Source organism: Balaenoptera acutorostrata, chromosome 2, assembly GCF_949987535.1.
Source record: "Balaenoptera acutorostrata chromosome 2, mBalAcu1.1, whole genome shotgun sequence".
NCBI lineage: Eukaryota > Metazoa > Chordata > Mammalia > Artiodactyla > Balaenopteridae > Balaenoptera > Balaenoptera acutorostrata.
In genome coordinates, this window is record NC_080065.1 from 183,664,578 (window position 1) to 183,686,674 (window position 22,097).

At 42.8% G+C, this 22,097-nt stretch overlaps 2 protein-coding genes across 2 annotated transcripts in view; both read right to left on the bottom strand.

The window, feature by feature from the left end:
• Nucleotides 1-1,868: 1,868 nt before the first annotated feature.
• On the bottom strand, nt 1,869-4,474 carry LOC130707231 (zinc finger protein 77-like). The gene is made up of 2 exons (XM_057540475.1): nt 4,453-4,474; nt 1,869-4,361 (listed from the first exon to the last, which is right to left on the bottom strand). Exons 1-2 carry the CDS (start codon nt 4,472-4,474, stop codon nt 3,625-3,627), a joined length of 759 nt encoding a protein of 252 aa, XP_057396458.1. The 3' UTR covers nt 1,869-3,624.
• A 157-nt stretch (nt 4,475-4,631) lies between these two features.
• LOC114236991 (uncharacterized) overlaps nt 4,632-22,097 on the bottom strand; it is a 65,363-nt gene continuing 47,897 nt past the window's right edge. The window contains exons 5-7 of the mRNA XM_057540476.1: nt 14,040-14,166; nt 5,173-5,353; nt 4,632-4,770 (exon numbers count right to left, since the gene is read on the bottom strand). Coding sequence (XP_057396459.1) covers nt 5,244-5,353; nt 14,040-14,166 — 237 coding nt within the window. The 3' untranslated portion in view covers nt 4,632-4,770; nt 5,173-5,243. The remainder of the gene's footprint in view (nt 4,771-5,172; nt 5,354-14,039; nt 14,167-22,097) is intronic.

The window sequence follows — 22,097 nt, forward strand, 5'->3', positions numbered from 1 at the left end:
CCTGGTCTGGGACGATCCCACATGCCGCGGAGCAACTAGGCCCGTGAGCCACAATTACTGAGCCTGCGCGTCTGGAGCCTGTGCTCCGCAACAAGAGAGGCCGTGATAGTGAGAGGCCCGCGCACCGCGATGAATAATGGCCCCCACTTGCCGCAACTAGAGAAAGCCCTCGCACAGAAACGAAGACCCAACACAGCCATAAATAAATAAATAAATAAATTTTTTTTAAAAGTATACATTTGACAGAAATATTATAAGCATCCATGACATCACAAACCAGACAATGTACATGTGACATCCCACTTGGGTTGGCGCCCTGTCAGAAGCCCCACCCTGCTCACAGCCACCAATATCACACTTTTTTTTTTTTTTTAAATTTATTTATTTTTGTTTATTTATGGCTGTGTTGGGTCTTCGTTTCTGTGCGAGGGCTTTCTCTAGTTGTGGCAAGCGGGGGCCACTCTTCATCGCGATGCGCGGGCCTCTCACTATCCCGGCCTCTCTTGTTGCGGAGCACAGGCTCCAGACGCGCAGGCTCAGTAGTTGGGGCTCACGGGCCTAGTTGCTCCGCGGCATGTGGGATCTTCCCAGACCAGGGCTCGAACCCGTGTTCCCTGCATTGGCAGGCAGGCTCTCAACCACTGCACCACCAGGGAAGCCCACACTTTTTAAAAAAAAACTGCATTAATTAGTTCAGGGAAGAACTCTTCACTCTTTTTTTTTTTTTTTTCCATGACCCGCACCACATAGCTTACAGGATCTTAGTTCCCCAACTAGGGGTAGAACCCAGGCCCTCAGCAGTGAAAGTGTGGAGTCCTGACCACTGGACTGCCAGGGAATTCCCACCATACAATATGACTGACTCTATAAATGCTGTATATTACATTCCTGTGACTGACTGACTTTAAAAGGACTGGAAGTTTGTTTCATCTCCCTCACCTATTTCACTCATTCTCCTTACTACCCTCCATTCTGACGACCACTTGTTTCTCTGTATCTGTGAGTCTATTTCTGTTTTGTTATGACTCTCCATGTTTTGTTTTCTTCATTCCACATGAGTGAAACCACATAGTATTTACCTTTCTCTGCCTGAGTTATTTCACTTAGAATACCCTCTAGTTCCATATATGTTGTCCCAAATGCTAAAATTTCATTCTTTTCTATGGCTGAGTACTATTCCATTGTACATACATGCACCGTCTTCTTTATCCACGCTTCTGTTGAGAGACATTGAGGTTGCCTCTGTACCTTGGCCATTGTAAATAATGCTGCAATGAACATAGGGGTGCATATGTATTTTTGAATTACTGTTTTTGTTTTCTTCAAAAAATGCCCAGAAGTGGGATTGCTGGATCGTACAGTAGTTCTATTTTTAAGAAACTCCATGTTGTTTTCCATAATGGCTGCAGCAATTGATATTCCCAGCAACAGTGCACTAGGTTACACTTTTCTCCAAATGCTTCACAACACTTGTTATTGGTGGTCTTTTTGATAATAGCCATTCTGACAGGTGTCATTGACAGGTGTTATCTCACTGTGGTTATGATGTGCATCTCCCTGATTAGTGATGTTGAGCAGCTTTTCATGTGTCTGTTGGCCATCTGGATGTCTTCTTTGGAAAAATGTCTATTTAGGTCTTGTGCACATTTTTTAAGTGGGTTTTTTTTGTTCATATTGAGTTGTACAAAGTCTTTACATATATATGTGTGTGTGCATATGTATGTGTGTGTGTGTGTGTGTGTGTATATATATATATATATATATATATATATATATATATATATATATGGCGTGAGAAAAAAGTCCAGTTTGATTCTCTTACGTGTAGGTGCCAGTTTTCCCAACACTATTTATTGAAGAGGCTGTCTTTTCCCCATTGTATATTCTTTTGCCTTTTTTCCTACATTAATTGACCGTACATTGTATTTATTCCTGAGCTCTCTATTCTGTTCCATTTATGTATGTGTCTGTTTTACTGCCAGTATGGTTATTGACCTGGGTCCTTGGACTCTCTAATCAATAGAAATTGAAACGAGGCCAGACGAGAAATTCAGGCAAGGCTTTATGGGGACTCACACTGCTCATCAAATATATGTGTAGTTGGAGCTCTTCCCTATGGGCAGAGCCAGAAGTCAGAAAACTGTGCTAGAACTCAGGGCCAGTAGGCTGCCATGCATCTCTGTCTCCTGATGGTACAGAAGACCCAAGAATCATGGTTTCCTTGGGGACTTCCCTGGTGGTCCAGTGGTTAAGACTCCATGCTTCCACTGAAGGGGGTGAGGGTTCAATCCCTGGTCAGGGAACTAAGATCCTGCATGCCAAGTGGTGCAGCCAAAAAAATAATAATAATGATATTGGTTTGGCCAAAAAGTTCATTCAGTTAGTGAATACATTGTTCAATGAAATTCTTGGTGAAAATGAAAAATGTGATCCTTTCTATTTTTACTTAAAACCAAATGAACTTTTTGGCCAATACAATAATAAAATTTTAAAAAAGAATCATGGCCTCCTCAGTTCTGCTTTCCAGACCTCATGCATCTTCCTCTTCTCAAGAACTTTAACTCAGAACCACTAACAGAAGGACTCTGGATATAGTTTCCCCCCTTACCCAAGATGACAACACAGTTCAGTAGAACAATCTGGACAGGAGCTTTCATCTTCACACCACCAGGTCGCTCTTATTTTTTTTTTTACTTTTTTTTTTGTCGGGGGGTGGTGGCCACACAGCATGTGGGATCCTAGTTCCCCGACCAGGGACCGAACCCGCATCCCCTGCATTGGAAGCTTGGAGTCTTAACCACTGGACCGCCAGGGAAGTCCCTCAGGTCGCTCTTCTTAACTCGATGTATTGTGTTCAATTTGCAACCAAGATCATGGACATGAACAGAGGTCAGATTAGGAACATAATCAGATAAGCCTGTCATCTTCCATGACCTTCCACAATTACTAATTTCTGGGAGGAACACATATACGGTATCTGCTAGCAACAAACAACTTGGAAGACACACCTTTCAGTAATGAAGACTCAAGGAGAGGGTAAATATTGATTCAGGAGATTCTAGTATCTCTTAACAGTGGACAAGGAAAGACATTTAATTAATACCAGCCTCGTATCATGATCACATATTAGGAACATAACGGAACATAATGGAAAGTAAGAATCAAAAATCTGTTCATCAAAAATGAAAGAAATCACAAGTTGCACATGAAAAAAATCACAAACCAAAAGCCACTTAGCACCCCTGGTATCAAAGACATTCTAATGGAAATGAGACAAGTTTTATATAATTGTACAATGATATAAACTCAGAGATAACAAAATGTAAGTGGTAGAGACAAACATGGAGGGATACTTAGTACGTGTTCAGATCAGCAACATGAAATACAAATTAATATACTGAGATCAGTATTGAGGATAAGGTACTTACAAAGGAAAAAAATTTTTCCAACATTTTTTCCATTCATAAGATTGCTCAGCAATTCCCTGGTGGTCCAGTGCTTAGGACTCCGTGCTTCCACTGCAGGGGGCCTGGGTTCGATCCCTGGTTGAGGAACTAAGATCCCACAAGCCATGTGGTGCAAAAAAACAAATTCTTGACACTGTTTTGCTCCCACTTCTAAGTTTTAAGAAAGAATTATGGCTTTCCCACTATTCTTGGATTCAAGTTTTCCCACAGTGTGTGTCTTCATGTGTCTTTGCTGGGATATGAAATAACAGTAGGCTTTTTCACACTGCTGACATTCACACGGTTTCTTTTTACTGTGTGTTTTCATGTGTCCTTTCAGAGATATGGTATATTTGAAGGCTTTCCCACACTGCTGACACTGATGGGGTTTCTCATCACTGTGGGTAATCATGTGTCCTTGCAGAGATCTCTGAAGCCTGAAGACTTTTCCACAATGCTGACACTGATAGGGCTTCTCTTCACTGTGTGTTCTCATATGTTCTCGAAGGGATGAGGGAGTAATGAACGCTTTCCCACATTCTGTACATTCATAGGGTTTTATTCCACTGTGTCTTTTTATGTGCCTTCTAATGTACCTGGGACAATGGAAGGCTTTTCCACATTCATTACACACATGAGAAGACTTCTCTCTAGTGTGCATTCCCATGTGTCCTTGCAGGGGTTTGCAATATGGGAAGGCTTTCCCACACTGCTTACGTTCATAGGGTTTCTCTCCAGTGTGCATTCTCACATGTTCTCGAAACTGTGTGCTGCGAGCAAAAGCTTTCCCACATTCTTTACATTCATAGGGTTTCTCTCCAGTGTGAGTTCTCACATGCCGTGCAATCTGGGAATAATAACTGAAGGATTTCCCACATACTTCACACACGTGGATTCCCGTCCATAACGACCTCTCTTACGTCGCTGAACAGATGGCAGGCAAGTGAGAGCTTTTCCAGATTTCTTACGCTCTAAAGACTGTTTACTACTGTCACTCTTCACGTACCTCTTAGATGCTCTCCCAGCATCCTGATATTTATCACATTTCTCTACAATGTCTGTTTCCCCAGGAGGATTTAGGCACGAGACAGAGCTAAAGGCTTGCCCACATCCTTCACATGGATAAGGTTTGTGTCCAGGGTGAGATCTTTGCTGATTCCTCTGGAAAGAATGATCCCTGAAGGTTTTTCCACACTTAGTGCATTTATAGGACTGAACTGCAGTGGGATAACCCTTATGCACAGTAAGATTTGTAATCTGGTTCAGGGTTTCTCCACATTGATGATCTTCTTTACCTTCACAGAGACTCTCCACCAAATGATTTCTGTTCAAAATGGGAAGCACTCTATTAGGGATTAAGACTTATCAGTAATTTACTAATTAATGATTTACCGATGATTGTTAGTATTTGTGTTGACTAAGTGTTTGCCATTGGCATGTTTCCAGCATGCTCTTCAACTGTTACAAAGTGCAACAAACTTAATACTCTGGCTGAGGGCTCAAATAGAACCGTAACTTTCAGTGTTTTCCAGATGAGGTTTCCTGACCATTGTTTCCTACTGAATTATGTTTCAGATACTTAATATTGACATCACATTTATGAAAGTACTGTCTTGTGAAAATACTCTGAATACACAATTGTTTAACTAGGTTTCTATTCAATTTCAAGTGAGTCTAACACTGATGACACCCGCCCCACCGCCACCCCCGTGGGAGTGCCACTCACCTCAAACGCCTCTCCTGGGTTACATGCTGATCACGCATGTTATGAAATGCCCAGTTTTCTCCAAAAACAGACTAGGAATCATTTCTTCTGAATCTTACTATTTTCTCTTCACTGCATAGTTCATTCTCCAAAATATTCCACTGAGGACTTGATCCACTGGTTTTAACTTGAGGGCAAGAACCTGCAACAATTAGTAGCATAACTAAATCCTTGGTGAGGAAATGGTGGGGAAAAGGAAAGAAAAGAGACCATATGTAAATGTCTTTCCACAGACTGATTCAAAAATGTAAAACTGTCACTCCCTCTTGCGAGAGCACCAGAATCACAACTGGCTGCTGGACAATCACTGACAGGAAGACCCTGGACTTCACCAAGGAGGATACCCCACGTCCAAGGACAGAGGAGAAGCCACAGTGAGACGGTAGGAGGGGCGCAATCAGAGTAAAATCAAATCCCATAACTGCTGGGTGGGTGACTCACAGACTGGTGAACACTTATACCACAGAAGTCCACCCACTGGAGTGAAGGTTCTGAGCCCCACGTCAGGCTTCCCAACCTGGGGGTCCTGCAACGGGAGGAGGAATTCCTAGAGAATCAGACTTTGAAGCCTAGTGGGAACTGACTGCAGGACTTCTACAGGACTGGGGGAAACAGAGACCCCACTCTTGGAGGGCACACACAAAGTCGTGTGCGCATCGGGACCCAGGGGAAGGAGCAGTGACCCTGGGGGAGACTGAACCAGACCTACCTGCTGGTGTTGGGGGGTCTCCTGCAGAGGCGGGGGGTGGCTCTGTTTCACCGTGGGGACAAGGACACTGGCAGCGGAGGTTCTGGGAAGTGCTCCTTGGCGTGAGCCCTCCCAGAGTCTGCCATTAACCCCACCAAAGAGCCCAGGTAGGCTCCAGTGTTGGGTTGCCTCAGGCAAAACAACCAACAGGGAGGGAACCCAGCCCCACCCATCAACAGTCAAGTGGATTAAAGTTTTACTGAGCTCTGACCGCCACGGCAACAGTCAGCTCTACCCACCACCAGAGCCTCCCATCAAGCCTCTTAGATAGCCTCAACCACCAGAGGGCAGACAGCAGAAGCAAGAAAAACTACAATCCTGCAGCCTGTGGACCAAAAACCACAGTTACAGAAAGACAGACAAGATGAAAAGGCAGAGGGCTATGTACCAGATGAAGGAACAAGATAAAACCCCAGAAAAACTAAATGAAATGGAGATAGGCTATCTTCCAGAAATTCAGAATGAGAGTGAAGATGATCCAGGACCTCGGAATAAGAATGGAGGCAAAGATTGAGAAGATGCAAGAAATGATTAACAAAGACCTAGAAGAATTAAAGAACAAACAAACAGAGATGACCAATACAATAACTGAAATGAAAACTACACTAGAAGGAATCAATAGCAGAATAACTGAGGCAGAAGAACGGATAAGTGACCTGGAAGACAGAATGGTGGAATTCACTGCTGCGGAACAGAATAAAGAAAAAAGAATGAAAAGAAATGAAGACAGCCTAAGAGACCTCTGGGACAACATTAAACGCAACAACATTCGCATTATAGGGGTCCCAGAAGGAGAAGAGAGAGAGAAAGGACCAGAGAAAATATTTGAAGAGATTATAGTCGAAAACTTCCCTAACATGGGAAAGGAAATAGCCACCCAAGTCCAGGAAGCGCAGAGTCCCATACAGGATCAACCCAAGGAGAAACACACCGAGACACATAGTAATCAAAGTGGCAAAAATTAAAGACAAAGAAAAATTATTGAAAGCAGCAAGGGAAAAACGACAAATAACATACAAGGGAACTCCCATAAGGTTAACAGCTGATTTCTCAGCAGAAACTCTACAAGCCAGAAGGGAGTGGCATTATATACTTCAAGTGATGAAAGGGAAGAACCTACAACCAAGATTACTCTACCCGGCAAGGATCTCATTTAGATTTGATGGAGAAATCAAAAGCTTTACAGACAAGCAAAAGCTACGAGAATTCAGCACCACCAAACCAGCTCTACAACAAATGCTAAAGGAACTTCTCTAAGTGGGAAACACAAGAGAAGAAAAGGACCTACAAAAACAAACCCAAGGGCTTCCCTGGTGGCGCAGTGGTTGAGAATCTGCCTGCTAATGCAGAGGACACGGGTTCGAGCCCTGGTCTGGGAAGATCCCACATGCCGCGGAGCAACTACGCCCGTGAGCCAGAACTACTGAGCCTGCGCGTCTGGAGCCTGTGCTCCGCAACAAGAGAGACCGCGATAGTGAGAGGCCCGTGCACCGCGATGAAGAGTGGCCCCCACTTGCCACAACTGGAGAAAGCCCTCGCACAGAAACGAAGACCCAACACAGCCAAAAAAATAAATAAATAATTAATTTAAAATGAACATCTGCTTATAAATAAATAAATAAATATGGGGAGGAATAATATTAAAAAAAAAATCCTCAAAAAAAATTTAAAAAAAAAAAAAAAACCCAAAACAATTAAGAAAATGGTCATAGGAACATACATATCGATAATTACCTTAAACGTGAATGGATTAAATGCCCCAACCAAAAGACATAGACTGGCTGAATGGATACAAAAACAAGACCCATATATATGCTGTCTACAAGAGACCCACTTTAGACCTAGGGACACATACAGACTGAAAGTGAGGGGATGGAAAAAGATATTCCATGCAAATGGAAATCAAAAGAAAGCTGGAGTAGCTATACTCATATCAGATAAAATAGACTTGAAAATAAAGAATGTTGCAAGAGACAAGGAAGGACACTACATAATGATCAAGGGATCAATCCAAGAAGAAGATATAACGATTATAAATATATATGCACCTAACATAGGAGCACCTCAATACATAAGGCAACTGCTAACAGCTATAAAAGAGGAAATCGACAGTAACACAATAATAGTGGGGGACTTTAACACCTCACTTACACCAAAGGACAGATCATCCAAAATGAAAATGAATAAGGAAACAGAAGCTTTAAATGACACAATAGACCAGTTAGAGTTAATTGATATATATAGGACATTCCATCCAAAAACAGCAGATTACACGTTCTTCTCAAGTGCGCACGGAACATTCTCCAGGATAGATCACATCTTGGGTCACATATCAAGCCTCAGTAAATTTAAGAAAATTGAAATCATATCAAGCATCTTTTCGGACCACAACGCTATGAGATTAGAAATGAATTACAGGGAAAAAAACGTAAAACAGACAAACACATGGAGGCTAAACAATACGTTACTAAATAACCAAGAGATCACTGAAGAAATCAGAGAGGCAATCAAAAAATACCTAGAGACAAATGACAATGAAAACACGACGACCCAAAACCTATGGGATGCAGCAAAAGCAGTTCTAAGAGGGAAGTTTATCGCTATACAAGCCTATCTCAAGAAACAAGAAAAATCTCAAGTAAACAATCTAACCTTACACCTAAAGAAACTAGAGAAAGAAGAACAAACAAAACCCAAAGTTAGCAGAAGGAAAGAAATCATAAAGATCAGAGCAGAAATAAATGAAATAGAGACAAAGAAAACAATAGCAAAGATCAATAAAACTAAAAGTTGGTTCTTTGAGAAGATAAACAAAATTGATAAGCCATTAGCCAGACTCATCAAGAAAAAGAGGGAGAGGACTCAAATCAATAAAATCCGAAATGAAAAAGGAGAAGTTACAACAGACACCGCAGAAATACAAAGCATCCTAAGAGACTACTACAAGCAACTTTATGCCAATAAAATGGACAACCTGGAAGAAATGGACACATTTTTAGAAAGGCATAACCTTCCAAGACTGAACCAGGAAGAAACAGAAAATATGAACAGACCAATCACAAGTAATGAAATTGAAAGTGTGATTAAAAATCTTCCAACAAACAAAAGTCCAGGACCAGATGGCTTCACAGGTGAATTCTATCAAACATTTAGAGAAGAGCTAACACCTATCCTTCTCAAACTCTTCCAAAAAATTGCAGAGGAAGGAACACTCCCAAACTCATTCTATGAGGCCACCATCACCCTGATACCAAAACCAGACAAAGACACTACAAAAAAAGAAAATTACAGACCAATATCACTGATGAATACAGATGCAAAAATCCTCAACAAAATACTAGCAAACAGAATCCAACAACACATTAAAAGGATCATACACCACGATCAAGTGGCATTTATCCCAGGGATGCAAGGATTCTTCAATATACGCAAATCAATCAATGTGATACACCATATTAACAAATTGAAGAATAAAAACCATATGATCATCTCAATAGATGCAGAAAAAGCTTTTGACAAAATTCAACACCCAGTTATGATAAAAACTCTCCAGAAAGTGGGCATAGAGGGAACCTACCTCCACATAATAAAGGCCATATATGACAAACCCACAGCAAACATCATTCTCAATGGTGAAAAACTGAAAGCATTTCCTCTAAGATCAGGAACGAGACAAGGATGTCCACTCTCACCACTATTATTCAACATAGTTCTGGAAGTCCTAGCCACGGCAATCAGAGAAGAAAAAGAAATAAAAGGAATACAAATTGGAAAAGAAGAAGTAAAACTGTCACTGTTTGCGGATGACATGATACTATACATAGAGAATCCTAAAACTGCCACCAGAAAACTGCTAGAGCTAATGAATGAATATGGTAAAGTTGCAGGATACAAAATGAATGCACAGAAATCTCTTGCATTCCTATACACTAATGATGAAAAATCTAAAAGAGAAATTATGGAAACACTCCCATTTACCATTGCAACAAAAAGAATAAAATACCTAGGAATAAACCTACCTAGGGAGACAAAAGACCTGTATGCAGAAAACTATAAGACACTGATGAAAGAAATTAAAGATGATACCAACAGATGGAGAGATATACCATGTTCTTGGATTGGAAGAATCAACATTGTGAAAATGAGTATACTACCCAAAGCAATATACAGATTCAATGCAATCCCTATCAAATTACCAATGGCATTTTTTACGGAGCTAGAACAAATCATCTTAAAATTTGTATGGAGTCACAAAAGACCCCGAATAGCCAAAGCAGTCTTGAGGGAAAAAAATGGAGCTGGAGGAATCAGACTCCCTGACTTCAGACTATACTACAAAGCTACAGTAATCAAGACAATATGGTACTGGCACAAAAACAGAAACACAGATCAATGGAACAAGATAGAAAAGCCCAGAGACTAACCCATGCACCTATGGTCAACTAATCTATGACAAAGGAGGCAAAGATATACAATGGAGAAAAGACAGTCTCTTCAATAAGTGGTGCTGGGAAAACTGGACAGCTACATGTAAAAGAATGAAATTAGAATACTCCCTAACACCATACACAAAAATAAACTCAAAATGGATTAGAGACCTAAATATAAGACTGGACACTATAAAACTCTTAGAGGAAAACACAGGAAGAACACTCTTTGACATAAATCACAGCAAGATCTTTTTTGATCCACCTCCTAGAGTAATGGAAATAAAAACAAAAATAAACAAATGGGACCTAATGAAACTTCAAAGCTTTTGCACAGCAAACAAAACCGTAAACAAGACGAAAAGACAACCCTCGGAATGGGAGAAAATATTTGCAAACGAATCAACGGACAAAGGATTAATCTCCAAAATATATAAACAGCTCATTCAGCTCAGTATTAAAGAAACAAACACCCCAATCCAAAAATGGGCAGAAGACCTAAATAGACATTTCTCCAAAGAAGACATACAGACGGCCACGAAGCACATGAAAAGATGCTCAACATCGCTAATTATTAGAGAAATGCAAATCAAAACTACAATGAGGTATCACCTCACTCCTGTTAGAATGGGCATCATCAGAAAATCTACAAACAACAAATGCTGGAGAGGGTGTGGAGAAAAGGGAACCCTCTTGCACTGTTGGTGGGAATGTAAATTGATACAGCCACTATGGAGAACAACATGGAGGTTCCTTAAAAAACTAAAAATAGAATTACCATATGACCCAGCAATCCCACTACTGAGCATATACCCAGAGAAAACCGTAATTCAAAGAGACACATGCACCCGAATGTTCATTGCAGCACTATTTACAATAGCCAGGTCATGGAAGCAACCTAAGTGCCCATCAACAGACGAATGGATAAAGAAGTTGTGGTACATATATACAATGGAATATTACTCAGCCATAAAAAGGAACGAAATTGAGTCATTTGTTGAGAAGTGGATGGATCTAGAGACTGTCATACAGAGTGAAGTAAGTCAGAAAGAGAAAAACAAATATCGTATATTAATGCATGTATGTGGAACCTAGAAAAATGGTACAGATGAGCCGGTTTGCAGGGCAGAAGTTGAGACACAGATGTAGAGAATGGACATATGGACACCAAGGGGGGAAAACTGCGGTGGGGTGGGGATGGTGGTGTGCTGAATTGGGCGATTGGGATTGACATGTATACACTGATGTGTATAAAATTGATGCCTAATAAGAACCTTCAGTATAAACAAACAAACAAACAAAACAACTAATACTAAACTTTCATTGGGTTATTTGTATGGAAATATGTTAATATAAATGTTTCAGACATTACATGAAATTTCTAAAAATCTTATATGTGTATTTGTATGGAAATATGTATGGAAATATGTTAATATAAATGTTTCAGACATTAAAAAAAAAATGTAAAACTAACTTTATAAGGAAGGATGGTCATGTGCAACATTGTGGTTTATAAGAAATACATACATATACTTTTGGTCATTCCAATGAATGACATATATTTCTCAGATCGATCAGGTCCTCACCTACAGTTTCCTGCTCAAACGTCCCAAAACTCTTGGAATTTCCTGAGCAATAAAAGCAGTGGAATAATATTTGGTCTCCTGTCCTCAGTTCCTGAAAATGCTTCAGGGTCAGAAGGGTGAAATGAGTGTTTTGTTACTCATAACAAGCCCTTTCCGTCACAATTGGGTTTATATTCATGAAGGTGACTGTTGGAAAGCAGCCCAGGACGGGGGCTGGTTGCAAATGGAGACACCATGTGATTAAAGGGTGGAACTTTCAGTCCCACTCACACCCCTGAACACAGCACCAGCAATGGGGAAGGGAGAAAGGCTGTAGGTTGAATCACTTGCCAATGGACAGTGATTCCATCAATCATGCCTAGGGAATGAAGCCTCCACACAATAAAAGGGGGGTTCAGAGAGCTTCTGGGTTGGAGAACACATGGAGATGTGGGGAGAGTGGCACCTGGACAGGGCGTGGAAACTCCGTGCCCTCCTGACATAGCTTCCCCTATGAATCTCTTCTATCCAGCTATTCTTCAGTGATATCTGTTTACGTTAAACTGGCAGTGAAGTAAGTAAAATGTTCCCGAGTCCTGTGAGTGTGGTAGCAAAATAACTGGACCTGAGGAAGGGGCGATGGAAAGCTCTCATTCACAGCCAGTCGGTCAGAAGTCAAGGTTAACAACCAGGGCTTACAAATGGAGTCTGACATCTAAATGGAGGTCACTGGAATCTCCAATGTTAGCTGGTTGGTCAGAAGCACTGGCAATAGCCTGGCCTTGTGATCCGCATGTGACATGGGGCGTGAAGATGGGGAGTGTGGGGGTGAGTCTTGTAGGACTGAATCCTTCAGCCATGGAATCTGTGGCTATTGCTGGGTAGATAATCTGAGCATTGAGCTGAATTCTATGATGCCCTGCTGGTGTCCAAAAATTGTTTGTTGGTGTGTGGTGCCTTAACACGTTGGAACTGGGTCCACACCTAATTTAACACTCAAGCCAAGAAAACCTTATGAGGACCTTGGTTATTTGGAACTTCCACCATGGTAGGGAAACTGAGTCAAAGTGGCAGCCTGATCATTAAGAAATACTTCAAAAGAGATGGAGATTGGGGAATTCCCTGCCGGTCCAGTGGTTAAGACTCTGCACTTCTATTGCAGGGGGCACAGGTTTGATCCCTGGTCAGCGAACTAAGATCCCGTATGCTGCAAGGCACGGCCAAAAGAATTAAAAAATAATAAAATGTTGCTTCTTCAAAAAAAAAAAAAAAGAGAAAGATGGAGACTGATATTGAGATCAGTATTATCAGAGAAGTAAAGTAGGAAGGAACTGGGTAAAATGCACATTCCCAAATGCTCCCTTTGTAAGAGGAGCTACAGAAAGACTTCCCAAGTGGGCAAGGATGGATGAAAACTCCAAGAGGGAAGCCAGGTTAATGACAAACGTCACCTTCTCAAAGACCGAGTCATGTTTCTAACAGGTATGTCCAAATATCTCTCCCTGATCCAGAACCTGTTCCTCCCGAGAGGTATGCCCTCCTGGTGATCGCAGGCACAGAGGCCCTAGAGGAAGCCTATCTCCACTGACCCAGCTGCCACTGGGAGATCAGATGGTGCGTGGCTGCTGTCCTGCTCGTGGAGAAAAGCTCCTCAGTGGGAGGATGGAGGACCACAAGCCGTCCATCAGATGGGCCGCTTCTCTGGTCCTCAAGTCACTGAGGATGGGTAAGTGTGAGTTTAACTACAGCAAGATTATCATGTCAAATGTGTACTGATCACAGTGTAACTTTCACAAGGTGAAAACCGTAACGCCGTTCTCACTGCCCCAAAGTGACACTGGAGACCACGCTCACATTTATACAATTAGGGAGACTCAGGATTCTGATCAAGAGTAACAAAGAGTCAATCAATACAGTAAACTTCGTTTTCATGGAAAAGCTACCTGACCCTAAGTAGGTATCATGAAAGCTTGGACTGTGTCTGTCTTTTCTCCAACATATTCCCATCCTTGTCCCTAATAAGAAAGGACAATTGTTAAGAAATATTTGTTCCCTAAAGACTAAGTGCAGGGAGGAAGCCATCCTCACCCACAGAGGCCAGGTTCCTGAAGGTCTCCAGCATCACGTCTCTGTAGAGCTTCCTCTGAACCGGGCCCAGCAAAGCCCACTCCTCCGCGGTGAAGTTCACAGCCACGTCCTCAAAGCCCACCGAGTCCTGAAACAGCCACAGGTTCCATGTCAGCAAGGCTCCCTTTTCACCCCCGTGTGTGGGAGGATGGGGAGGCCGACAGTCGGGAACCGGACTCAAGTCCTAGGACTCCTGAGCTTACACTCTTGTGGGAAATGAACACACACAAGCCAATCAAATGCATTTTACTCAGTGATGGTAAGTGCTGGAAACTGAAGCAAAGTGTAAGAGCAATATTTGATAAACACTCATGCACACAAAATGAAAAAGAACTGTTTTTTTTACCAAATATAAAATAGATAAACAGGGACTTCCCTGGCGGTCCAGTGGTTAAGACTCCATGCTTCCACTGCAGGGGGCATGGGTTCGATCCCTGGTCGGGGAACTAAGTTCCCACGTGCCATGCGGCATGGCCGCACAAAAAATAAATAAATTTTAAAAATTAAATGTGTTTTAAAAAATAGATAAACAAGGATTTACTATATACCACAGGGAACTATATTCAAATCTTTTAATAATCTATAATGAAAAAAACCTGAAAAAAAGAATATATATATATATATATACACACACACACACACATGCATGACCAAATCACTTTGCTGTATACCTAAAAGTAACACAATATTGTAAATCAACTATACTTCAATTTTTTTAAAAAATTGTTTTTAGTAAGAGAGCAGAACCTGAGGTGGTAAAGACTGAAAATAAAATCATCATTCAGATAAGAAGGAAATGAATACTTGGTTTGGGCAAAAGTTATTTCCTTGAAACTCCAAGAACAGGAGCAGACTGTCAGGAGGTCGTGAACACTGATTTTCCAGGGACGCTGCATCTGAAGAACTCTCGCCTGGACTGAACAGCATGTAAAATCCTGGGCCAGTCCCCTCATATCCGACAGAGGCAGAGACACGACCCCCTGCCAGGATGAGGTGGACACCGAGGGCACAGACGCAGGCCAGGGCCCAGGGCCTGGGACACCTGTGGGGTAAGAGGAGCCCTGGTTCCTGAGGGATCTGTCAAGCCAGCAGGGCCTCTCAGATAAATAATCATGTGCCCAGAAATCAAGGAAAATGATCCACAAAGAAGAGTCGCAGAACGATCTGACAGCAACAGGGCCAAAGGTAACTTTAACACAGAGAAAAAAAAACACCTAATTATTATCTTTAGGACAATATGGATGACGACAGACCCCTGAAATACAAAGCAAGCAATTATTTTTATAAATTAGAATTTTAATCCAAAATATATTCTGACAATCTAAATTATAAAAAATTGCAAATACATCAGCTACAAAGAAGGCAAGGCTGCCTCACCCGGGGCTGCACCTGGGGTTTGCTAATCACACACCTGATAAGAAACTTGTATTTTAAATACATTTTTAGGTACTTCTCTAGTGGCGAAGTGGTTAAGAATCCACCTGCCAATGCAGGGGACACGGGTTCGATCCCTGGTCCGGGATGATCCCACATGCTTTGGAGCAACTAAGCCCGTGCACCACAACTACTGAGCCTGTGCTCTACAGCCCGTGAGCCACAACTACCGAGCCCGTGTGCCTAGAGCCCGTGCTCCGCAACAAGAGAAGCCACTGCAATGAGAAGCTCGCACACCACAATGATGAGTAGCCCCCGCTCGCCGCAACTAGAGGAAGACCGCACGCAGCAACGAAGACCCAATGCAGCCAAAAATAAATAAATAAAATAAATATATTTATTTAAAAAAAATTTTTTTTAATTAAAAATAAAGAATGAATACAACTGTCCAATAAGCTCATGAAAAGATGCTGGACATTACTCATCAGGGAAATGCCAATCAAAGCTACAAGCAGACATGTCTTCACACCCACCAAGATGGATATAAAGACAGAGAAACAAGTGCTGGTGAGGACACGAGGAACTTGGAACCCTCACCCAATGCTGGAGGGAATGTAAGATGGTGAAGCCACTTCGGAAGACAGTCTGGTAGTTCCTCAAAATGATGAACAGTGAGTCACCAATTTCACCCTAGGTATCTATCTACTTGAGAGAAGCGAAAGCAAACACCAACATGAAAGCTAATAGACAGGGGTTTCCCTGGTGGCGCAGTGGTTAAGAATCCTCCTGCCAATGCAAGGGACACGGGTCCGATCCCTGGTCCGTGAAGATCCCACATGCCGTGGAGCAACTAAGTCCGTGAGCCACAACTACTGAGCCTGCGCTCTAGAGCCCGTGAACCACAACTACTGAGCCCACATGACACAACTACTGAAGCTGCCGCAATGAGAAGCCCACGCACCGCAACAAAGAGTAGCCCCCACTGGCCGCAACTTGCGAAAGCCTGCGCGCAGCAACGAAGACCCAACACAGCCAAGAATAAATAAAATAAATTTATAAGAAAAAAATTTTTTTAAAGGGTGCATAGATGTATATGTATAACTGATTCACTTCGCTGTACACCTGAAACTAACATAACATTGTAATCAACTATACTCCAACAAAGGATTTTTTTTTAAATTAAAGATAATGAGCAGAATAAAAACAAACAAAGAAACAAAAACAATAGAACTTGGGCAAATAAAAGACAATGTGAATTGCATAAGGAGCAAAATTACAGATGTTTCAGAGATCCAGCAGGTTAAGGAGATACTGACAAACCAATTATTTAGGATGTGCATGTCCCCACAAGGCAAAACTGCTTGCCAGCAACTGAAATACCAGTCTTGGGAACCTATATATCATCTGCTTTGTAGTTCCTTCCTATTATTCAACAGGGAACTGCTCCTCTTTAGTGAATAGGTATCTGTGTACACCGCTGGGCTGCTTTGGGTCAAGATGTGATTGACCATGAGAGCTTTCAGGGTATGCAGAACTGGAAAATATATTTTTAAAAATCTGCCCAATGCATTTGAGCAGAAGTGCTGGTTTCTATTTAAAACCTGTTTTTCTGCTGTATATACCGGGATGGGAGCAAAAGATGCCTTAATACGTGTCACGTGCTGGAGACAAGGAGCTTAGTAAATGGATGTTTATCTTCTGTGTTTTTAGTATTGGGTGACTGAGGTTTTCTGAGTGGTTTATCATAAAACCACACTTCAAGTCTTGTTTCTGCTTACAGTCTTTTCAAATATCCAAATGTATTTCTCATCCTGAGCTCTTGGTAATAATAGATATAGAAAGCTCTCTAATGGTGATCAGTAGTACATGTTTGATTTTTTAAAATCATTAATAGAAGATCAATGATGTGGTTTTACCAGGAAAAAAATACAGGCAGACCTCAGAGACATCAGTTTTTACTCCAGACCACCCAGATAAAGTGAATATCGAAATTAAGAGTTACACAAATATTTTTGTTTCCTGGTGCATAAAGTCATGTTCACACTATACAGTAGTCTACTAAGTGTGCAAGAGCATTGTGACTAAAACCTTGTACGTACCTTAATTTTTTAAAAGAGTTTATTGCTAAACCATTAGTTTAGCCATTAGTAAGCAAATGCTCTTGGGAAAAAATGTCACCCAAAGACTCGCTGGATGCAGGGTTGCCACATACCTGCAATCTGTAAAAATCAAAGTATTTGCAAAGTGCAATAGTCATAACAGGATAAAACATGTGCCTTTATTCATAGCTCAAATGACTGTCTATGTCTACCCAAAAGGAATATTAAGATAATCACAGATGGGAGGGAGATGCAAGAGGGAAGAGATATGGGGATATATGTATATGTATAGCTGATTCACTTTGTTATAAAGCAGAAACTAAAACACCATTGTAAAGCAATTATACTCCAATAAAGATGTTAAAAAAAAAAACCAAACATAGGGCTTCCCTGGTGGCGCAGTGGTTGAGAATCTGCCTGCCAATGCAGGGGACACGGGTTCGAGCCCTGGTCTGGGAAGATCCCACATGCCACGGAGCAACTGGGCCCATGAGCCACAACTACTGAGCCTGCGCGTCTGGAGCCTGTGCTCCGCAACAAGAGAGGCCACGATAGTGAGAGGCCGGCGCACCGCGATGAAGAGTGGCCCCCGCTTGCCGCAACTAGAACTTTTTTTAGAAAAAAAAAAATTACTTATAAAAAAAAAAAAAGATAATCACAGAATCAGATTTTTAGTACATTTCCAGAATGCAAACTCATAAATCTCAGTGTACTCTGATCGTTAGAAACAAGCAGTTGAAAAGTAAATTTTTTTTTATAAGCAAAGACTTTTAAAACTACTTGGGGGAATTCCCTGATGGTCCAGTGATTAGGACTCTGTGCTTCCACTGCAGGGGGCACAGCTTGGACCCCCGGTCAAGGAACTAAGATCCCGCAAGCCGCACAGCGCAGCCAAAAAAAAACCTACTTGGTATTAAAACTAATTTTCTTTCGAGATGCTCAACATTGCTAATTATTAGAGAAATGCAAATCAAAACTACAATGAGGTACCACCTCACGCTGGTCAGAATGGCCATCGTTAAAAAGTCTACAAATAGGGTTTCCCTGGTGGCGCAGTGGTTGAGAGTCTGCCTGCCAATGCAGGGGACACGGGTTCGAGCCCTGGTCTGGGAAGATCCCACATGCCATGGAGCAACTAGGCCCGTGCGCCACAACTACTGAGCCTGCGCGTCTGGAGCCTGGGCCCCGCAACAAGAGAGGCCGCGATAGTGAAAGGTCCGCGCACCGCGATGAAGAGTGGCCCCCGCTTGCCGCAACTAGAGAAAGCCCTCGCACGAAACGAAGACCCAACACAGCCTAAATAAATAAATAAATAAATAAAATCCATGATTGTCTGCTTTCATGCTCTTGACCATCTCTCCATTAAAAAAAAAAGGAGATGCTTTTAAAAAAAAAAGTCTACAAATAACAAATGCTGGAGAGGGTTTGGACAAAAGGGAACCCTCTTACACTGTTGGTGGGAATGTAAGTTGGTGCAGCCACTATGGAGAATAGTATGGAGGTTCCTTAAAAAACTGAAAATAGAGCTACCGTTATGATCCAGCAATCCGACTCCTGGGCATATATCTGGAGAAAACCATAATTTAAAAAGATACATGCACCCCAATGTTCATTGCAACACTATTTAGGATAGCCAGGACATGGAAGCAACTTAAATGTCCATTGACAGATGAATGCATAAAAAGATACACACGCACACGTATACTACTCAGCCATAAAAAAGAATGAAATAATACAATTTGCAGCAACACGAATGGACCTAGAGATTATCATACTACGTGAAGTAAGTCAGACAAAGACAGACTAATATCATATGATATCACTTATATGTGGAAACTAAAAAAATGATACAAATGAACTTATTTACAAAACAGAAACAGATTCACAGACTTAGAAAACAAATTTATGGTTACCAAGGGGGAAAGGTGGGGGGAGGGATAAATTAGGAGTTTGGGATTAACAGATACACACTACCATATATAAAACAGATAATCAACAAGGACCTACTGTATAGCACAGGGAACTCTACTCAATATTCTGTAATAACCTAAATGAGAAAAGAATCTGAAAAATAGATATATATATATGTATAACTGAATCACTTTGCTGTACACCTGAAATTAATACAACATTGTAAATCAACTATACTCCAATATAAAATTAAAATTTTAAAAAAGAAATGCTGAACACCAATGGGTTATCAGTAAAAACCAATATACCATCACAAGGAGATCCCGTTTCAGACACTTGAGGTGGACAAAATTAAGGTGGATTCTCCACGTGCTGGAAATGGCGTGGAATAAACACTCGACTCCAGCCCAACGTCCACACTTCCTAGTATTTTTAAAACATCCATAATCTACAACCTGGCAATTTTTGCCCACGAGTAAAAAATTTGTGATACATTTGACCCAGGAGACAAAAAGGAGTGTAACAGCATTGGTGACAGATCAAAAATTAACATGAGACGGGACTATCCCAGGTGGCGCAGGGGTTAAGAATCCGCCTTCCAATGCAGGGGACAAGGGTTTGATCCCTGGTGGGGGAACTAAGATCCCAAACTAAGATCCCACATGCCTGGGGGCAATTAAGCCTGCGCACCGCAACTAGAGAAGCCTGCGTGCCGCATCGAAGAGCCTCGCAGGCCAAAACAAAAAATTTCTAAATTTAAAAAATAATAAATAAATAAATTAACATGAGACAACCATGAGCAAAATCCACAAGGGCTGGATGGAGGAGTTAACCGGGGGACCCCCTTCCTCTGACTGCAGCACGTGTGAAACAGACTGCGACTGAGAGCCACACAGAAGCCTTCCACGTGATGTCACTGGTGTAGCACTGCTCATATTCACTTATCGCCAATTCAGCAGAAGCAAGATCAAATAAAACACTGCTCGGTGATGAAGGACAGAGATAGAGCTGCAAAGAACACCAAAAAGACCAGGACAGCTGTCACCCCGGGGGCTGCCCACTGGGAGATAAATAAGTTTATTGGACTTGTCTGTGGCTTTTGCTATACCTTGTCTATCTGAGTTACAATTCTTTGCCGTTCGCCAAAGAAAAGAAATTTTTTTTTGCTGGTAAATAACTGACTCATTTTTAAGGTCAACAGCCATTTCTTACCCAAACTTTGCTCAGACTTCTCCCCCAGAGGCCCCTGACTTTGGGTCCCTCCTCAGCCCCCCGTACCCCGACCCTGAGCAACACTGAGCTGCAGAGCAAGCCTCTGCAGACCTGGGTCCAGAATGCACTGACCACAGGGGGCCCGGACCCGACAAACAGCCTTGCTCTCAAGTCCTCACAAAGAAGAGATAAGCCCTTGGCAGTGGGTTAGAGGTGGTGGCACGTTTTTGCACAAACATGTCTCCCAAATTGCGATTCTTAAGACCCCAAACAAAGTTCTTTGTTCTTTGCAGCCTAAATACAGATTTTCTACATGCGACAGGAGGGCCTGGGGACCTCTTGAGTCAGGGGTCAGTCCACTGGGAAAGGTCACTGTGGATCGGTGCCTGTTTTTTTTTTTTGGCGGTGGGGCATGCCAGATTGAGATCCCCGAGCAGGGATAGAACCCATTCCCCTGCAGTGGAAGCGCAGTCTTAACCAATTGCCGCCAGAGAAGTCCCTGGATCGGTGCCCTTTGTTTAAGCACAAAGACACTCTGCGGTGTCACTGCGTGCAAGGAAGGGGCGGGCCTCGTGGGTTCTCCCTTGATACCCTCCCCCCATATCAGGCCTTGCCAGCTTCTCCGCATCCCATTTCTTCCCCCACATCATCAGGCTCACCCCCGCAAGCCCCTGAACTTTGGGTAGCACCCAGGGAACAATGAGGTTCAGAACAAGCCCCTGGTCAGCTTCTCAAGAGAACGGGCCCACCCAGGGGACCCTGTCCAGTCCAGCCTCGCTGGTCCCGCAGTCCGCGCACCGCCCTCACTCGCCCAACTTCCCTCCTCACACAGAAAAGCCCTTTTCTGTGCGGTTGGAGACGCTGGCACATCTGTGGGATCTGAACCCCGGCCCTATCGCAACAGTATTTGCAGTAATTTGCAGTCTCCTTCACCATCTCTGGACTTTACTTGATGTGTCAGGTCCAGGGCGGATATCCCACAGCGCCTGACCATCCTTTCCTGCCTCGGACCCCCACTCAGCCGAGGACCCAGTCAAGACGGCTGGACCACAACCAGCGGCTGAGGGCTGAAACTCAAGTCCGTACCTGAGGACAACACGCCGGGTCCCCACCCCGCGGCCGAGGGGGAGACTCGGGTCTCGACACGGGACAGGACGCCGGGTCCCCACCCCGAGGCCGAAGGGGAGACTCGGGTCTCGACACGGGACAGGACGCCGGGTCCCCACCCCGAGGCCGAGGGGGAGACTCGGGTCGGCAGCCCGGGATGGGTGGGACGTGGGGAGATCCTGGCCCGCCGCCGCTTTCGATAGGCTCCGGTCTATTCTACGCAGCCTCTTCCAAGTTCGGGCCCCGGGCCGCGCACTCACCATCTCACCGACTCCTTCCGGGTTCTCCGAAGCGTCCTCACCGCGGCCCTGCGACC

Excerpts from the sequence above, each read along its gene's own strand:
- LOC130707231 (XM_057540475.1), bottom strand. The coding sequence starts at position 4,474 with ATGCTGGGAGAGCATCTAAGAG. Across the intron at positions 4,362-4,452 it reads GCTGGGAGAGCATCTAAGAG|AGAGGTCGTTATGGACGGGA; the intron begins GTACGTGAAGAG and ends CAGCGACGTAAG.